This window comes from Antechinus flavipes, chromosome 6, assembly GCF_016432865.1.
Source record: "Antechinus flavipes isolate AdamAnt ecotype Samford, QLD, Australia chromosome 6, AdamAnt_v2, whole genome shotgun sequence".
Taxonomy (NCBI): domain Eukaryota; kingdom Metazoa; phylum Chordata; class Mammalia; order Dasyuromorphia; family Dasyuridae; genus Antechinus; species Antechinus flavipes.
Genome location: NC_067403.1, coordinates 85381047 through 85398067, shown reverse-complemented (window position 1 = coordinate 85398067; position 17021 = coordinate 85381047). Strand labels below are relative to the sequence as shown.

The following is a 17021-nucleotide window of genomic DNA, read 5'->3' as shown; positions in this document are numbered from 1 at the left end:
AACTTAGAATGAGTGGTTTTTGGACAAATATATTTATGAAATAAAAAGCAAGTATTTTTAATGCATCTATGTATGTGAAATCTTTATTAGTAATAATGATTTCCTTTAATATAAATAACTGTAGAAACATGAAATCATTTTTAATCAGCCAAAAAAGAAACATAACTGATTATCTCATATGTAATGGATCTTTGCTTTCTCTAATTTTAAAACAAAAATTGCTAATGAATTTTCATTGATCTAGCTTTCTAAAACTTCCTCTGCAAGTCTAAGTATAAACTTGTATAGTTTATTAAGCTTGCTTCAAAGTGCTCAAGCTATTTTAGGGAATGACAGTAAGTGGCAAGTGACTGGTTATATTATTTGTGAGGTAATATCATTTTAGTTGTTTACTTAAAATACCAAAACAAAACTATAAGCTATTGTTGTTTTCTTATACATAGTCCATGTCTATACAAGGATGACATTCTATCCTTCTCTGTATATCCAGCAAAAACTAGACCCATTTTTAGAGGGCATATGAGGATAGTTGTTTCATCAACAAAATTAGATTTTTCTGGCAGAAAGTTTTGAGGAAAAGAACTATATGAATGTTTTTGAGTTCAGGGAATTCATTCTTCTAGCTACTTCATTTGCTGATCTCTTAGATTATACTCATATAAGCAATTTAAATATCATAAAAAAGGAATAACCAGAGCTTCTGTGACTGCAAGAGCTAATTTCTACAAACTGCAAATGAAGAAGCTATTTTCTCAAAAGTGAATAAGAAAATTGTACTGTGGGGGAGGTAGGGGAAAGCTTCATTCCTCCAAATGAAACTCATTACACTTAATCCACTCTGCAGACCAGATCTTCAACTTGAAACTCTCTTGCTTTCTCTCCTCATTGTTCAAAAGATTCTATCTATTCTCTCCTTTTCTTTTAAACTTTTAACTATTGACTTCAAACTGGTGGCTGAGTATTCTTAATGTGAGACATAATTCATCCTGATTCTAAAGAGAAACAGACTTGTACTACCCATATGTTTTCTCTTTCTCAATTTCATTATCAATCATATAGGTAGTTAAAACAATATGTGCTGAGGCAAAACTAAACTAAACCAAAACAACAGTTACAAAAACTTTATATACTTTCTGACTGCATAAATAGATCAAGTAGTGGACTATATAATATGTTTCCTGTGTTTTGGGAAAATCAACCAGTTTCCTACAATAATCTTATTTTTTAATTTTTTATTAATACTTTTTCCTGAAAAAACTTTACATATATATTTGATATATCTTTAGAGGCAAAGTGGGAACAGAAGACTATATGGTGAATATTTCCTGCAAGATATTAATATCTTTTACATAGTAGGTACAGTTTTGCAAGGAAAAATAATCATTTAGCATATTTAAGAAAGGTTCTATGTCTAAATTACAAGTGTGTGAAAATGTTACTACCAAAATTCAAGTTATGTGAACAATCAATCATATTGTGGAAATTAATGGATAGCACAAATCCTTTTGTTAAGTTTTGTTTTTGCACAACTGTGATTTCATTGACATAGACAACACCAGATAAGGCAACTCCATTTCCCAGGTGCAGATTTACACCTGCTTTGCAAGTTGTAGTTGGGGAAGATTGTTTTTTTTTCCAGAGAAGTTGTGAGGATCCATCATTCTTACAGAAAAGTGGAGAGGAGAAAGTTAAGAGTGGGGCTGAAGGATGTAATTTAAACCATATTAGCATTTAAAAGGGTATGAAGATAAGTACTGTAGCTGAGATTTCATTGATATACAGAACTACTGGATAAGGAAACTGCTTATGATGAGTATATATTGGCACCTTGTTTATAATCTTCAAGAGTTGCTTAGGGCATTGACAGATTAAGTGATTTGTCCAGGATCACACAGCCAGTATTGTCATAGGCATTACTTGAACTTGTATTTTCCTACCTACAAGGCTAGTGGTCTCTCCATAATACCTTTTGAAGAGAAGAATAAATTACTCCTTGATTTCTGTAGTCTTCTTCTTTTTTTTTTTTTCCTGTATCTTTAGTCATTCACATATCCTTAGATTGCATATGATTTTCGCTTTTTGTTTTGGCTGTAGTTCCTTGGGTATTAGGATCCCAGAGTGTGGAAACTTCCCTCCTGCAATGTTCATGAGAACCATCTATAGTTTATAGTCTTTAAAGATTTCCCTGTGGTTCTGAAATGTTATGTATCAGAGGTAAATCCAAAACCATTTCTTCCTGACTCATAAGGACAGCTCATCATCCATGATGTTTTGCTGCCTCATTCTATGCAATCTATTATGCATATACTTTGAAGATATATGTACATCTCTAAAATAGTGGCTAAACAAACAATATCATCAGACTTAATTTTTTCTAATAATATTGTTTGCTGAGTATAATGATGACTATTGTAAAGCATGATTATATATCTCTATATTCGTACATATGCATGTATGTACAATCACAATTATCAGATCTTAAATTTTTGTCTTTAAGGAATTTTAAGTAGACATGAAAGAAGTAGAGAGCTTTGAATTCTTCAATAGAAAATGTAGAATTTATATTAAAATTGAGTAAAATTTTCAGGTCTTTTTATTAACCAGACATTTAATTTATGCTTATTCATGAATACATTAGCGTTCTATTTGGACCTTGAATTGATTGACTCATAACAAGGGGATACATACTATGTTTAACATTGTTGGGGAAACTTCAGAATTATAAGAATGTGATTAATTATTGTAAATTAAGCAAATATTATCTTTTAAAAGCTAGTAAAATAAATATAATTTAAAATGGACATCTATAAAAATTAGGTGAAATGTTATTTGAGACTAAATTATCTTTTCATCAGTTATTATTTTCACATTGTATTTAAAAATTTTGAAGTTTCATAGCCTGTTCTTTACATAAAATTGATAATTTGCCACATTTTTGTGTTTCTTTCACAATTGTTTTGAAAAAATATATGTGTATATATGTACATATTCATATTGCTTTGTGAATTAAGCCATATCTTAAATGTGTTGAGAGAATTAGAAAATGAGGGAAACAATGGTAAAATTTTCTAATAGAAGAATTCCTTTTTAATATGAATAAACATTCTCACTTTTCTTTTCCTGATTTTATATTTGAACATTTCAGTTGTTTCTAATGCAACACATACCTCTAAGTAATTTAAAATAATAGTAATAGTATATGGATACCATTATATATATTGAAACTGTACTTTCTTACTTGGAATCATTTAATTTTAATCTTAGAATTTTTAAACTTGGAGACATTTTCTCTGATTTATATATTGAGAGTTAAGTTGTTTGTGTCACTTAAAACAGGCACAATTCATTCCTAGCAATAGAAAATCATAGTTTAAAAATGGTTTTGCCAAATAACCAAAGGATGAAATTATATAACATTGTTGTATGGTTCCCTTAAGGCATAATTAACCAAATCTTGGCAGTGTTTTTATAGCTTTGCTACTTTCTGGTGGTATTTTCAGCACCAAAAGTGTTTTATTGGTATTCTTTCATTGCTAGTCTCAACTTTTACTGAGACCTTGCCCAGACATGCCTAGACTTGCCCATAAACAATCTTAGCCACTGTCAGAGGAGTAAAAATATCTTGCTTTATTATCATTTTAAGTGAGCTTTTGCTTAGTGAGAATAAAATCACTCTATAAAACAAAACAAAACTGGAAATCAAGATTTGTTGTTGTTGCTGTTAATCTGTAATAATTTAGTTTCTTTTACTATATGAAAAAAATTATATTGTTTACTGTGATGACAAATAATGATTTGGGGGGAATTGGGAGATTGTGATAGTGTCCTATACTCCACAGACTTGGAGTTAATATTGTCCAAAATGTAAAGTAGATTAGGCAAATTTTACAGATAAGAAAGCTGAGACAGAGTTTATCAAATAAATTTCCTTAGGTTGTTTGATGAATTAAAGACAAGAAACAGGATTGAAAGCCAGAGTCAGGGTCCCTTTTCTTAGTCAAGTGTTTTACTTTTTGTTTTTGGTAAGTTGGTTGGTGGTCTCCCTCTCTCTTCCTAATTGTCCTTTTAAGTCTGGTAAAACGAATAAAATAATGTTAAAACAATGGATTTAAAACTGGAAGGATTTTGAGAGTGCATGTTTATTATTTTAGGAAAATTGTGCTATTTCAAAAGTTTTTTAGGGTTTATTTTTACTTTATTTTTTAAATAAGGCTTTATGCTTTCAATTAAAACCATTTGTAAATTACCGTGACACCATTAAATGTGATAGTGAATTTAAGTTAGGGGAATCAAACAGAGAACAAGATTCATTGAGCAAAGTTTAGAGTCAGTTTTGAGTCAATTTACCATTTACAATTTGTATAATTTGGGGAAATTTCTTAAATTTCCTAGTGAGGTAAATTTTTACATCAGTTTTATTATCCATAAAAAAAAAAAAAAAAAAAAAAAAGACCAGGTGAGTTCTAAGATCTTTTTCCAGTTCTAAATCTATGATCCAAGACTGTGATGAAATGAAGAAGGGAAAGTCTACAATGTATATCATTATCAAGTCACCCAGGTTCTTCTACTTTTAATAGTATATATCCAAAATACTTGAATTATATGTGAAATAGAATTTCACACTGCACTAGAGAGGTAGAAAGAGTGTTATTAGAAGAATGATCTGCTTAGCAGAGAATTTTTTAAAGGCAGTTAAGTAGCTATAATTGCTGCTGCAGGCATCCTGAAGGTATGTATCTTCAACCTTTGCAACTGTGCTTTTTCAGTTTACTAATACTTCTTAAAATATATTTTTTGATTTTATCCAAAAACCCAATAGGCTAAGTGCTGCTATCCTCATTTTGTATTACCACCATCTTACAGTAGAGGAAAGTGAGGATGACAAATAACTTGCCAGAGGGCAATACAGCTAGTAAGGGTGATTTGGTTTTTCTAATCCCCAGCCCAGGGATTTATCCATTATGAATAAATGTAGCAGGGTTTTTATTCCCTCAGTAAAATAGAGTATCAACAAAAATTTATATTTTATTATAGTTTATGGTATTTGATCCTTGCAATAGTGCTACAATTTATTTCCGCATGTCCCAACTAATTAATTCCTACTTTTGTTTTTAGGTCTTTCCAATCCCAAAAATACACTTGCATGCCATGTTGTCATATCCCTGAGGTCATGGTCCTCCTTGAGAACGAAGGACAAACAACAACAAAAACAAGTTAGGGGGAGGAGGTAATAGGGTCACAAAAGTTCAATTAAAAGGACTTTATGAATCATCCAATCTAGCTAATACCCACGAAAGAGTTTTGTTTGTAAATCCCTAATAAACAACTAACTTCCAGGGAAGGGGGACCTACTAATTGTAGAGGTCCACCAATAGTGAGGAATCCTGGGCAAGGTATAAGACCCTTCTAGCCCAGTAAAAGAAACCCTCCTTTTAATGCTGGAAAAATTGGGGCAAGATATAGATTACAGTTTTTAATATTTTATTTGAAAAGGGAGAGATTTGCTGGGATCATATGGTTCCATGGTTTGGTCCCAGGGCTGAATGACTCTCCAAGAATCCAGCATCTCCAGCTAATGTGTCCTTCCCATGAAGTATATCTACACACATGACTCCAAGAGACTGGGGTAGACTGAAGCAGGGGAGGAGTCAGAGCACTGAGAGCGGGAAGGGACTACCAATCCGATTCTGACAGGAGAGGGAGAGGCATTGGACATTCTGATAAGTAGGGAAGGTCTGGGGTCATGATATCTTATACAGAAGGTCTTTCTCTTTATCTGGATCATGATAATTAGGAGAGGGGATGTTGCAACCAGGCAAAACAATTAAGAGAAATTGAGGTAGAACAATTAGGGAAACTGAGGTAAAATAATCAAAGGAAACTGAGGCACAACATCCTGACATTATCTGGTTCGGCTGCCCATCTCCCTTAAGGGCTCTCAGCCTTCCTGAGAAGTTAGAGGGCAGTGATAACCAGTGTTGTAATTAAATCAGAGTGATACCAAGTGGCAAAGAGACATCTACACACAATGGCGAGTTGTTTATGTGGTCCTGCATGAGCTGTATATAGTTAGCATATGCACAACATACTGTAGTTTTGTAAAGGTATACGGTTATATAAGGCTGAGAGAATTTGAAATAAATAGACTCCATGTTTGATCCATATCATCCCTATGAGCGCAGCCTCTTCTCCTTTTCTAAGATCAAGGACTCGGGCTGGTACTGAGATCCTACAGTGAGCTAGTCCAGACATTATAACTGATAGAGTCAGTATTTTAGATTCTCAGTATTTGCTATGTGGAAGGGCCATCAACCATAATCTAGTTCAAAATAAACAGCCACTCAAAAGCAATTTATGCAATCCAAATTGCTTCTGAAGACCTCTGCTGTCTATGGAGATGCTTATTTCAGTTTTGGATCACATTTTACTTTTCCTTTTACAAAAAGGTGTAAAAATTGCAATTTCCACCTTTTTTGTTTTTAATTCCTCTTTCTGGGATCAAGAACAAGTATAATTCTCTTTATATATGACAGACATAAAGATGACAAGCATTATGCTCACTTTATTTATTTATTTATTTATTTAAAAACTTTTTATTGACAGAACCCATGCCAGGGTAATTTTTTACAACATCATCCCTTGCACTCACTTCTGTTCCAATTTTTTCCCTCCTTCCTTCCACCCATTCCCCCAGAGGGCAAGCAGTCCTATATATATTAAATATGTCGCAGTATATCCTAGATATAATATATGTGTGCAGAACCAAACAGTTTTCTTATTGCACAGGGAGAATTGGATTCAGAAGGTATAAATAACCCAGGAAGAAAAACAAAAATGCAAGCAGTTTACATTCATTTCCCAGTGTTCTTCTTTGGGTGTAGCTGCATCTGTCTATCCTTGATCAATTGAAACTGAATTAGCTCTCTTTATCGAAGAGATCCACTTCCATCAGAATACACCCTCAAACAGTATCGTTGTTGAGATATATAATGATCTCCTGGTTCTGCTCGTTTCACTTAGCTTCAATTCATGTAAGTCTCGCCAGTCCTCTCTGTATTCATCCTGCTGGTCATTTCTTACAGAACAATAATATTCCATAATGTTAATATACCATAATTCACTCAACCATTCTCCAATTGATGGGCATCCATTCATTTTCCAGTTTCTAGCCACTACAAACAGGGCTGCCCCAAACATTTTGGCACATACAGGTCCCTTTCCCTTCTTTAGTATCTCTTTGGGTTATAAGCCCAGTAGAAACACTGCTGGATCAAAGAGTATGCACAGTTTGATAACTTTTTGAGCATAGTTCTAAATTCATTATGGTCACATATTTATTAAGCATCTTCCAAGTGCTAGGCAAAAAAAATTAAATTAAATTAAATTAAAAAGTCCCTGCCCTTAAGGAGTTCACAGTTTAGTGAGGGACACAACATGTCAAGAACCAAGTACAAACAAGATGTGGAGAGAGAGGTGAGAGGAGAGGGGAGCAGACAGGAGAGAAAAGACAGACATACAGAGAAAGATAGAGAGAGGGACAGAGATCCACAAACACAGAGACAGAGACACAGAGAGAAAGAGAAAGAGTTTGACAAATTGAGACAAATTGAGAGACAGAGTCAGAGACACACCCACACTGAGACAACACACATATACACAGAAAAAGAAATAGACAGAGATGGAGAAAGAGGAGTGAATCATTTTTTGTACATAGAAGATGGGATTTTAGACCACATTTCCTCTCTAGACCACATCCTATCATTTCCTTTGAATGATCCTCATATCTTAAGGACTCAATGACCTTTAGCCATCTTGGTCACTTTTAATTGGACAAGCATTGGTCAATAACCTTTGTAAGGTAATACCACTGGAAATTAAAGACAAGACCCCACTTTGACAGGGCAGAGAGATTAGAACTCTCACTTTCTTTTTTTTTTTTTTCATTCATCCAGTATTGTTCATATGAACTCCTATTACTATTAACTTTTACTGAACTTCAGACCTCTTTGTGTGCCTTTGTGTTTTTAAATTAGTGAGATATGGATTGAAGAAACTGTGTGAGATGCAATTATAAAATGAGCTAACTAGCAAAAATATGACCCTTTTTAATAACCTAATGTTTTGGAATAATCTCTTAAGCAATAAGCAAAAGAAAAAATCAATTAAATGATTCACAGATAGTTCCCTTTTTCTAGCAGTTCAGTTCTAACTTTTAAAAAAACTGGTGCTTAAGTTAATAAAAATGAAAGTTAAAGGTCCCTGTTTGGTCCAATTTCCTACTGATCTTTGCCCCATTTTGCCCTCCTCCCCATTTTTAAAATTATGTCCCTAGTTATTTGTGTTACACACAACACTTTGACCGTCATTTGTAAATCATATGTGTGTCCTAGCAAAATCCACAGCACATTTTGCATAAATCTTTTGTGAGCAGCAATTCAACTTTAGAGAACATTTACAATTTCTTTACCACAAATAATACATAGATTTTCAGCCTTTAAATTATGTTTAATTACAGTCTAATGGATTCAGAAGTAGAAAGAAAAAGGATATGGTAAACACAATTTAAGTATATGCATTCTAGCCATCAACCTTTAACTCATGATACAAAAATAGAATTGAGAGCCTTTAACAACACTGCAATTTACTAAACTGTAGGTGAAAGAGTAAGCTTTGCTATGTTTGTAAATAGAAAGTCATAGACATTTAGGTATTGATTATAGCAGGAAAACAAAAACTTAAATATGAAATTATCTAAAATCTGCCTGGGGTAAGGTGGGGGACACTTATCCTGAAAAATAGTTCATTCATCTCTATGATGAGACTGTTTGCTTGATTCTTTGTCATACAGTCTTACTTCCTAAAATATTTAGATTATTGGAATAGCTGTTGCACAGAAATGTTTTCCACACTGCTAAATTTCTCCAGTAATTTGATTTTGTTAGTGACATGGTGATAGGGATGGAATAATCTCATTCTGAAAGAAGACTTTTTGAGATGAGACAAATTTATTAAGTGCCTTTGATGTTCTTTGTTTTACTATATTTTATCTTTGAGGATGGGGGGAGAAGACTGGAAGTAGCTCTAATTGTATTTTCTTGACATTCAAGTTTTTCCTTGGTAATAAATTAATAGAAGCATTTATTATTTAAAGTACCATTTCAAGTATCATTTAAACTAAGATAGCAATAATATAGAATCTAAAGTTTTTTTTGAGTTCAAAAGATGAGATATCATCTAGTCAAACCTTTCATTTCATAATTGAGAAAACTGAAGCCCCAAAAGTTGTGACCACATATTAATGAGATTGGAAGAATTTAATTGTTTTAAAACTTCACATGATATTCTTTCAATTATCAGTATCTATAAAAATCATATTTCTGCAAGGAATTCATATTTTTCAGGTTACCTAATTTATGGCCATTGAGCACTTTAAATTATAAGGAAAATAAAGTTCAGTTATTTGCTTTGAATTTTTAGTGTTGCTCTATTTAGGATTTTTTTTTTACTAACAATGCTGTAACTTTATTGTAAACTGTGTAGCCCTTTTAATTAACTGCACATAAAATAGTTTGAGAAATGTACTTCCTCTATGCATAAAACCCCAATATTTCTAAAGCTTTATTACAATCAAAATTTATTAAATCAAAGTTAATGTGGTATCTTTTGCTTTCTTTTTCTCCTCTTTGTCTTAATGAAATGATTCATTCTACTAATAGTATACAAAGATACTATAGAAAAAAATGAATAAGACACAGCATTTAGGCAAATTTAAATTGCTTAACGTCAAAGAAGTTTCTTAGTGTAACCTTGCTATCATCCTAGTATATTCCAGTTAAGATCTAGAAGGCTGTTAATATTGTCAGTAGTCAGAAGTATTTGACTAATAATAACTTCCAAGTAAAAAAAAGTGATGCAATTAGTTGTCATCTTCACATTAACTTTAATGTAACCAATATGTTGGTTATTTTACTGAAAAATTATTGAAATTACTGAATTGATGAAATTATTAGAAAAAAGGAATTTGGAATCAGAAACTTGTTTTAATCAGAATGGACAGAGAAATCCCTTTCCTTGAATGCAAGAAGAGACATGCCTCAGCAAAGAAAATGGGGAAACACAAGGAATTAATCTGAATATTAGGACAAAACAATGGAGGAAGAAGTTAAATAAATTAAAGATTTAATTTCTAGTCTGAATAAAGGAATGGATCTTATTCCCAAACACAGTGGTATATACTCAGTTTGTTGTAATTGTATTTTAAGATCTAATTATACCACTCAAGTATATGTATACAAAAGTAGAGTTAGGGAGGAACAGTGTATGTTTGTCTGTGTGGCCATGTATATGTAGTATACATGGAAACAATTTTCATGTGTATAAATTATTACCTATTTCATAGCTGGCCTGTAAAATCAAAACTTTGTAGTTGATCTAGAAATTTGAAAAGGCAGTGTGTTAGATTGTTGGAAGAAAGTTGACTATTTAGAAGACCTGGATTTTTGATGTTTTCAAATTGTGTGATTTGGAATGTATTGTTTAGCCAGTATCAGTTTTCCCATTTGCAAAATGTGAGGTGATAGTATGCTAAATGGCTCCTAATGTCCCTTCCCCTATGTGTTTTATTTAATTATTATGTAGCTGATATATCCTAGAAATTGTGGTTTTAGATTTAATGATACCAATATGATTCCTTAAAAGTTTGAAAAAACAGTTCTTGTTTATGGATAATTGCTAAATAGGAAAAATAAGTTTATTTGTATCTCAAAACAAACATATTTAGCACATCTATAATCAGTTAAATATGTTTATATTTATTATTTGTCAATATTCAATGAAATTTCCAGAGGAAGTATACTACAGGAATAGAGAACAAGACTTAGAAACTAGGAAACCTGGGCTCAAACCTGACTTTGTCACAGTAGGTGCATGTTTGTGGGTGAGTCATTTAAATTCTTAGAGACCCAGACTAAGAGACTTAGAGAATTCAGACTAAGACTGAATTACCAACAAATTTAGAGATATAAAATACTAGGAATCCTGAACAGATGAAATCATGTCTGGATAAAAAAAAAATTATAACTGTATTTTACTATTTGTGGTATATAAAAATGGATGATGTCTTCAGATAGTTAGCTATTAAACTATTGAGCTTCTATATTTGACTATTTTTCTGGTGATGTTGTATGACTATGGGTCATGATATTACATTCTCCAAAGAATTAAATTTTAGTTAAGGTATTATAGATTCTGTGATCATCAATTCAAGTCTGGAAAGGACATCATTTAGTCCAATTATAGCTGAGGAAATTAAGTCCTAGAGAAGGAAAAAATGACTTGCCTATGTAAAAGTAGCAAAGCTATGATTTGACCTCAAGTCAAATAGCAAAAATTAAATCATATAATATCTCCTAGAATTTTGAATCAGTCTACTAAAAGCATCTTTGTGTGTATTTTTTTTAATTTTAGGAGTACAAGATCCCCAGCATGAGAGGATTATTACAGTGACCACGAATGGAAGTATTCACAGCCCCAAGTTCCCTCATACCTACCCAAGAAATACAGTCTTGGTATGGAGATTAGTAACAGAAGAAGAAAACATGTGGATACAACTGACTTTTGATGAAAGATTTGGGCTAGAAGACCCAGAAGATGACATTTGCAAGTAAGTTCTCGAGTTTAGCATTCAAAGACAATTGAACAGCTTTGATAACTTATAACTTTGCTTAATGGTTTGTAGAAATCCCAAAATTATAACAGACCTTAATTTTGATGTTGTATTTATGAATCACAACATTGTCCTGGTATGCTTTTCTGCTGTTATAAGACATGCATGCCCATGTTCAAAACTATATTTAGTTCTTCAATTTAAAAAGAGAAAAGGAAAGAGACAGAAAGTGAATTGTTTAGCCATCCATATGTACACACATCTATTTTCAGATAGACAGGCTGTCCTGACCTATCTTTCTAACTTTTGATGTCAGTCTTTTCACATGTATCTAACTCGTTATGACCCTTATTTGGGGTTTTCTTGGCAAACATACTGGAATAGTTTGCCATTTTCTTCTCCAGCTAATTTTTATTGATGAGGAAACTGAGGCAAATAGTTAAACAATGTGAAGATTCCACAACCAGTGTGTGAAGCCATTTGAATTCATGAAAATGAGTCTTCCCGACTTCTGACCCATCGTTCTAACCAGTATGTCACCTAGCTGCTCCAGCATCTTTGTACGTTAAAATATTTTATTTCATAAAAAGGATTTTTAATTTATGTATGATAAAAATTAATAATTGCTTAAATATTGTTTAAAAGTTAAAATTTTAAATGGTACAGAAGATAGAATCTATCTTCATCTAGAAAAGTTATCTGTCTCTTCACTATTTTTTCCTGGCTATATACATTGGAATATTCTATTTCATAAAATATTTCATTTCAGAAAACATCATAAAAATTGACTTTTTGACTTTTTTGTAACAGGTATTAAGTAATTGCTTACTGCATTGATTAATATAGAATATGGCATGTGGACATAATTGTGTTTTTCTGGGTGGAATTTCATTTTTCTAACTCTCAAATGTACTTATAAGCATTATGTCAGCTGGAACCTTTCCCATTAGCAGACCACCTACTTACCAAATGCCACACAAATATTGCCCCACATATTTTACATGGGAATTCAGCAATCCAGGTTGGGTGGTCATTCTTTCTGTGAAGTTTTCACTTCACTGGCATTTGTTTATCATGAACATATTTGACTTTAGCTTTTATAAAAATGTATACTTGATTTTTTCCATAAATATCTAACTAGAAACAAACTCAAAAGCCTTTTATTTCCTTGTAAATTATTTTAAAATGTTTCTATTTTTACCAGACTTGTTCTTGTCATAATGGGTAATAATAAACATTTACATGGGTAAATGTCCTTTATTCTTTAGATAAGTAGAGATGCTGAATGGTGGTTTAGACTGTGGTACATTGGACAAAATACTGGCTATGGAGTCAGGGAACTTGGCATCAACAACCTTCTTCCAATACTTAGTATTTGGATAACCTTGGGTCAGTTTTAACAGTTTAAGAGAAGGTTTAGAAGGAATGTTAAAGTTCACTTAATCCAAAACTCTTATTTTTTCAGATGAAGAAACTGAGACCTAGAGTTGTTAAATGGCTCTACAGGGTCAATACATTTAATACATTTAAATGGCCGAGCCATTTGAACCCTTAGATGAATGGATGAACAAATTTCAAATCCATCATCTTTTCTAATTCTCTAGTCTCGGTTCCTTATCAGTAAAATGAGGTGTTAATGCTAAATGTAAGGAACAAATATTTATTATGGCCCTATTGTTTTCAAGGTACTGTGCTAAGAACTTTAAAATATTATGTTATTTAATCTTTACAACTACTCTGCCAGGTAGATGCTATTATTATTTCCTTCTTACTGTTGAGAAAATGGAGGTAGACAATGATTACATGTGCTTGGTGATCACAGAGTTAGTAAATTTCTGAGGTGAATTTGAATTCTGAGTGTTCTGACACTTGGATGATTTTTCAATCCACTTTGGCATCTACCAGCCCCCAAAGGACTCTGAACTTCTTTTGATGCCAGAATCTATATTTCTAGGCTAGATTTGAACTCAAAAGCTGGATTTTGAATTATCCTTTTACTATTTTGTGCCTAAGTAGGAAAGACCTAGAAAAGTTACTTTTAACAAGTAAAGGCAACTGTATTAAAGAAAAGGTCTCTTCTAGCTCTAAATCTGCAATAATTTTTGTTTATTTGTTTTCTCCTATAACTATAGATTTTTAAAGATGGAAGGGACCTTAGAGATCATTTAGTCCAATTCCTTCATTTTCAGATTTGAAGGGAAAAAAGGTGAAGAGTTTTGTGCAAAAAAATCATAAGATTAGTTAATGACAGACCTGGATTCAGAAATCAGATTCTCCTGCCATGTATTCCTGAGTAGCTTTACTGAGGGATGTTTAGAACAGCGGGAGTTTTTCTAATTTCTAATTGATGGTATGAGTAATAATGAAGATAATTCTTTTGCTGTTGATAAACAGGAAATTATTATACTTTCCATTCTCTTTCTTCTCCATGTTTGAACATCTATCCTTTCTCCAAAGTCTTGTTCCTCTACAAATTGATTATTAATATTGTCCTGATATTTTCCAGTACACACATAGGTATATATCCATACATATACATAAATGTGCACATGTGTATATGGATATTGTATAGTGTGAAAATATGTCAATGTTTGTATATACACATGTATACATGTCAACTTGCATACAAAACAATGATATGTATGTAATATAATCATGTTGAATATTTATCTTGTGTATATATATATATATATATGCATATGAATATATGTGTGGATGTGGAATATATGTATTCCCATACCTACACATTATGTATACAAAGTATATTATATATACATACAGATATATATCTATATCTACATATAGATATAGATATATAGTGCATACAATATACATGTATATAATATACAATATACATGTATATAGATAGATAGATATACATATAAATATGTAATTCAGTACTACTATATATGCAATATACTCATATGTCAAGCATCTATATATACACACAAACACACATATATCCATATCTATATCTGGCACACAGATACTGTTTATATAGTGTGACTGTATTCACACACACACCCACACACACACACACACACACACACACCACACACACACACACACACACACACATATATATATATATATATATATATATAAACATATGTTAAGATATATAATACAGTTATGCAATTCAGTACTACTATATATGTAATATTGTCATATGTTAAGTATTTCTCTAGTGTATGTATACACACACACATATACATTTTATATATATACACAATATACTATGTATACATATAGATACTGTATATATAATATGCATTTATTTACATATATAAATATATATACCTATGTTGACATACATATAGATGTGCGATTCAATATTACATATAAAAAACATTTTCTTACAGCATGACAGAGTTGTTCATTTGTATATATAATATGGTTTTACACTGTAAGGTTTAGATATATGACTTATACATAATATATAAAGTATTCTGTGTATATATGTGTGTTTATATCTGTCTCTCTGCATATCTTTTTCTTTTTGTCTGCATCTCTTTGACTATCTCTGTCTCTCCCATTATTACTTTTCCCCATTTCAAATTGCTCCCATCTTTATGTTAGTTCCTTCCAATATCCCATCTCGTATGCAAAATGAGTGGATTGAGTAAATGAGCACTATACTTTCTCTCAGTTCTGACATTCTACTTTTAATCACTTGCTTTGTAAAGAAAAAATCATCTATAGATGGCTGTCATTACTTTGTGTGTGTAATGGGGGTGGGTGGGTTATAGAATTCTGGTAGTGTGGTTACTTCTATAAACTCCACTTTTCAGAATTTTTTAAATCATAAAATACATGGAATTACAACAGAAGCCAGTTAGATTGTAATAATTATCAAAATATTTTTAAAATACAGTTTATTTTTTTTCAAATCCAGATTCTTTCTGTTCCCCAATCCCACCCCATCTTTTAGCAAGACAAGAAATTCAAAGTTCATTACAAATATGAAGTCTTGTAAAATATATTTCAACATTATCTTTGTTCTTACAAAAATAAAAGAAGCAAAAAATAATTTCAAAATAAAGATTTTTTTTTTAAATCTAGAGATGGATATAATTTTTTATCTTGAGGTCTTAGATAAATGTTCATGTAGTTCAGTGATTTATATACTAGTCCAGTTTTCATCAGAGACATGAAATACTTTTTAAAAAACTGATATTACTTGTGCCAGAGATGAAGGAAGGAAAAAAAAAAAAGAAAGAATGAAATTGAGAGAATTTGAGAATTAACATACTTTTATGTTAATGAAAGACAAAAATGCAAAGAACAAGTCTAGTGGAGCATAGAAAAAGAGCTAAAAATAAAAGAGGGATATTGCTCCATTTTCATTTAACTTAAGTCATCTGTTGGCCACCTTTAATAAGTTTTTGAAGAAGTCTAGTAATTTACTAATTCCCCTGGTTTTGTTATTTTTATATTTCCACGAAGTGACTAGAAGAAAATGTGCTCAAAAACTTCAAAAAGAATCATATACCAAGTTAGTAAATGGGTTAGAGAAGATGAAGTTAAAAGCCTACACTCTATAATTGGGGAATCGGAATTGTACAGTGGGAGTACTTACCGCTAACCTGATTTTTAATAGCATTTGAAGGTTACAAAGCATTTTATGTTTATCTTCTTTGATATCACAAAAAAAATCTCTGAAACAATTGATATTATTACTCTTATTTTTTCAGAGTAGTTAAATGACTTAGAGTTACACAGCAAATAAATATTTGAGCCAAGATTCAAACTTGGATCTTTCAGTCTCTCCCCTATACCATTGGCTTTGAAATCAGGGTCCTTGATTCAAATCCTGTCTCTTATGCTTACCATCTTTCAGCAGATTACTTAAACTTTAGGTTGTCAGTTGTCTAATCTGTTGAGATGCTGAGGTTGGACTAAAAAGACTGTGTGATACTCTTACAGGTAGAACTGTTATTTTATAGTCCTGTCCTACAGAGTTCCTGTAAAGTGAAGGGAGCCAGGAGAAAGAAAGGTGGTAACAGAAACCAGGGAAGTAATTAGGTCAACATCTGGGGCTCGAGACAGAGCAAAGTAGGACATTGGGAGCTGGCCATGTGTCTCCAAGGATATGCCAACAGAAGAGCTTGAGTGTTTGTACATTCCCACAGTGCTTAATAAATATTTATCACTTCTGCTGATGCCAACACCTCAGATTTGAAATGCAAGGAATATTTTTAAATTATACATGGATTAAGTATAAAACTATATAATAAAGGACAATTTATATGATAAAATAATTCCAAAGATTTGTTTTCTATTCATTTATTATGCTTGTGGCTTTGAAGTATTCTGCTAACCAGTCATTGTAAGGGTTTTTGTTTTGTTTGTTTTG

At 31.8% G+C, this 17021-nt stretch overlaps 1 protein-coding gene across 1 annotated transcript in view; it reads left to right on the top strand.

Moving 5' to 3' along the window:
• PDGFC (platelet derived growth factor C) overlaps window positions 1-17021 on the top strand; it is a 229347-nt gene that overhangs the window by 120549 nt on the left and 91777 nt on the right. Inside the window, exon 2 of the mRNA XM_051965808.1 lies at window positions 11467-11662. Within this exon, the coding sequence (XP_051821768.1) occupies window positions 11467-11662 (196 nt within the window). The remainder of the gene's footprint in view (window positions 1-11466; window positions 11663-17021) is intronic.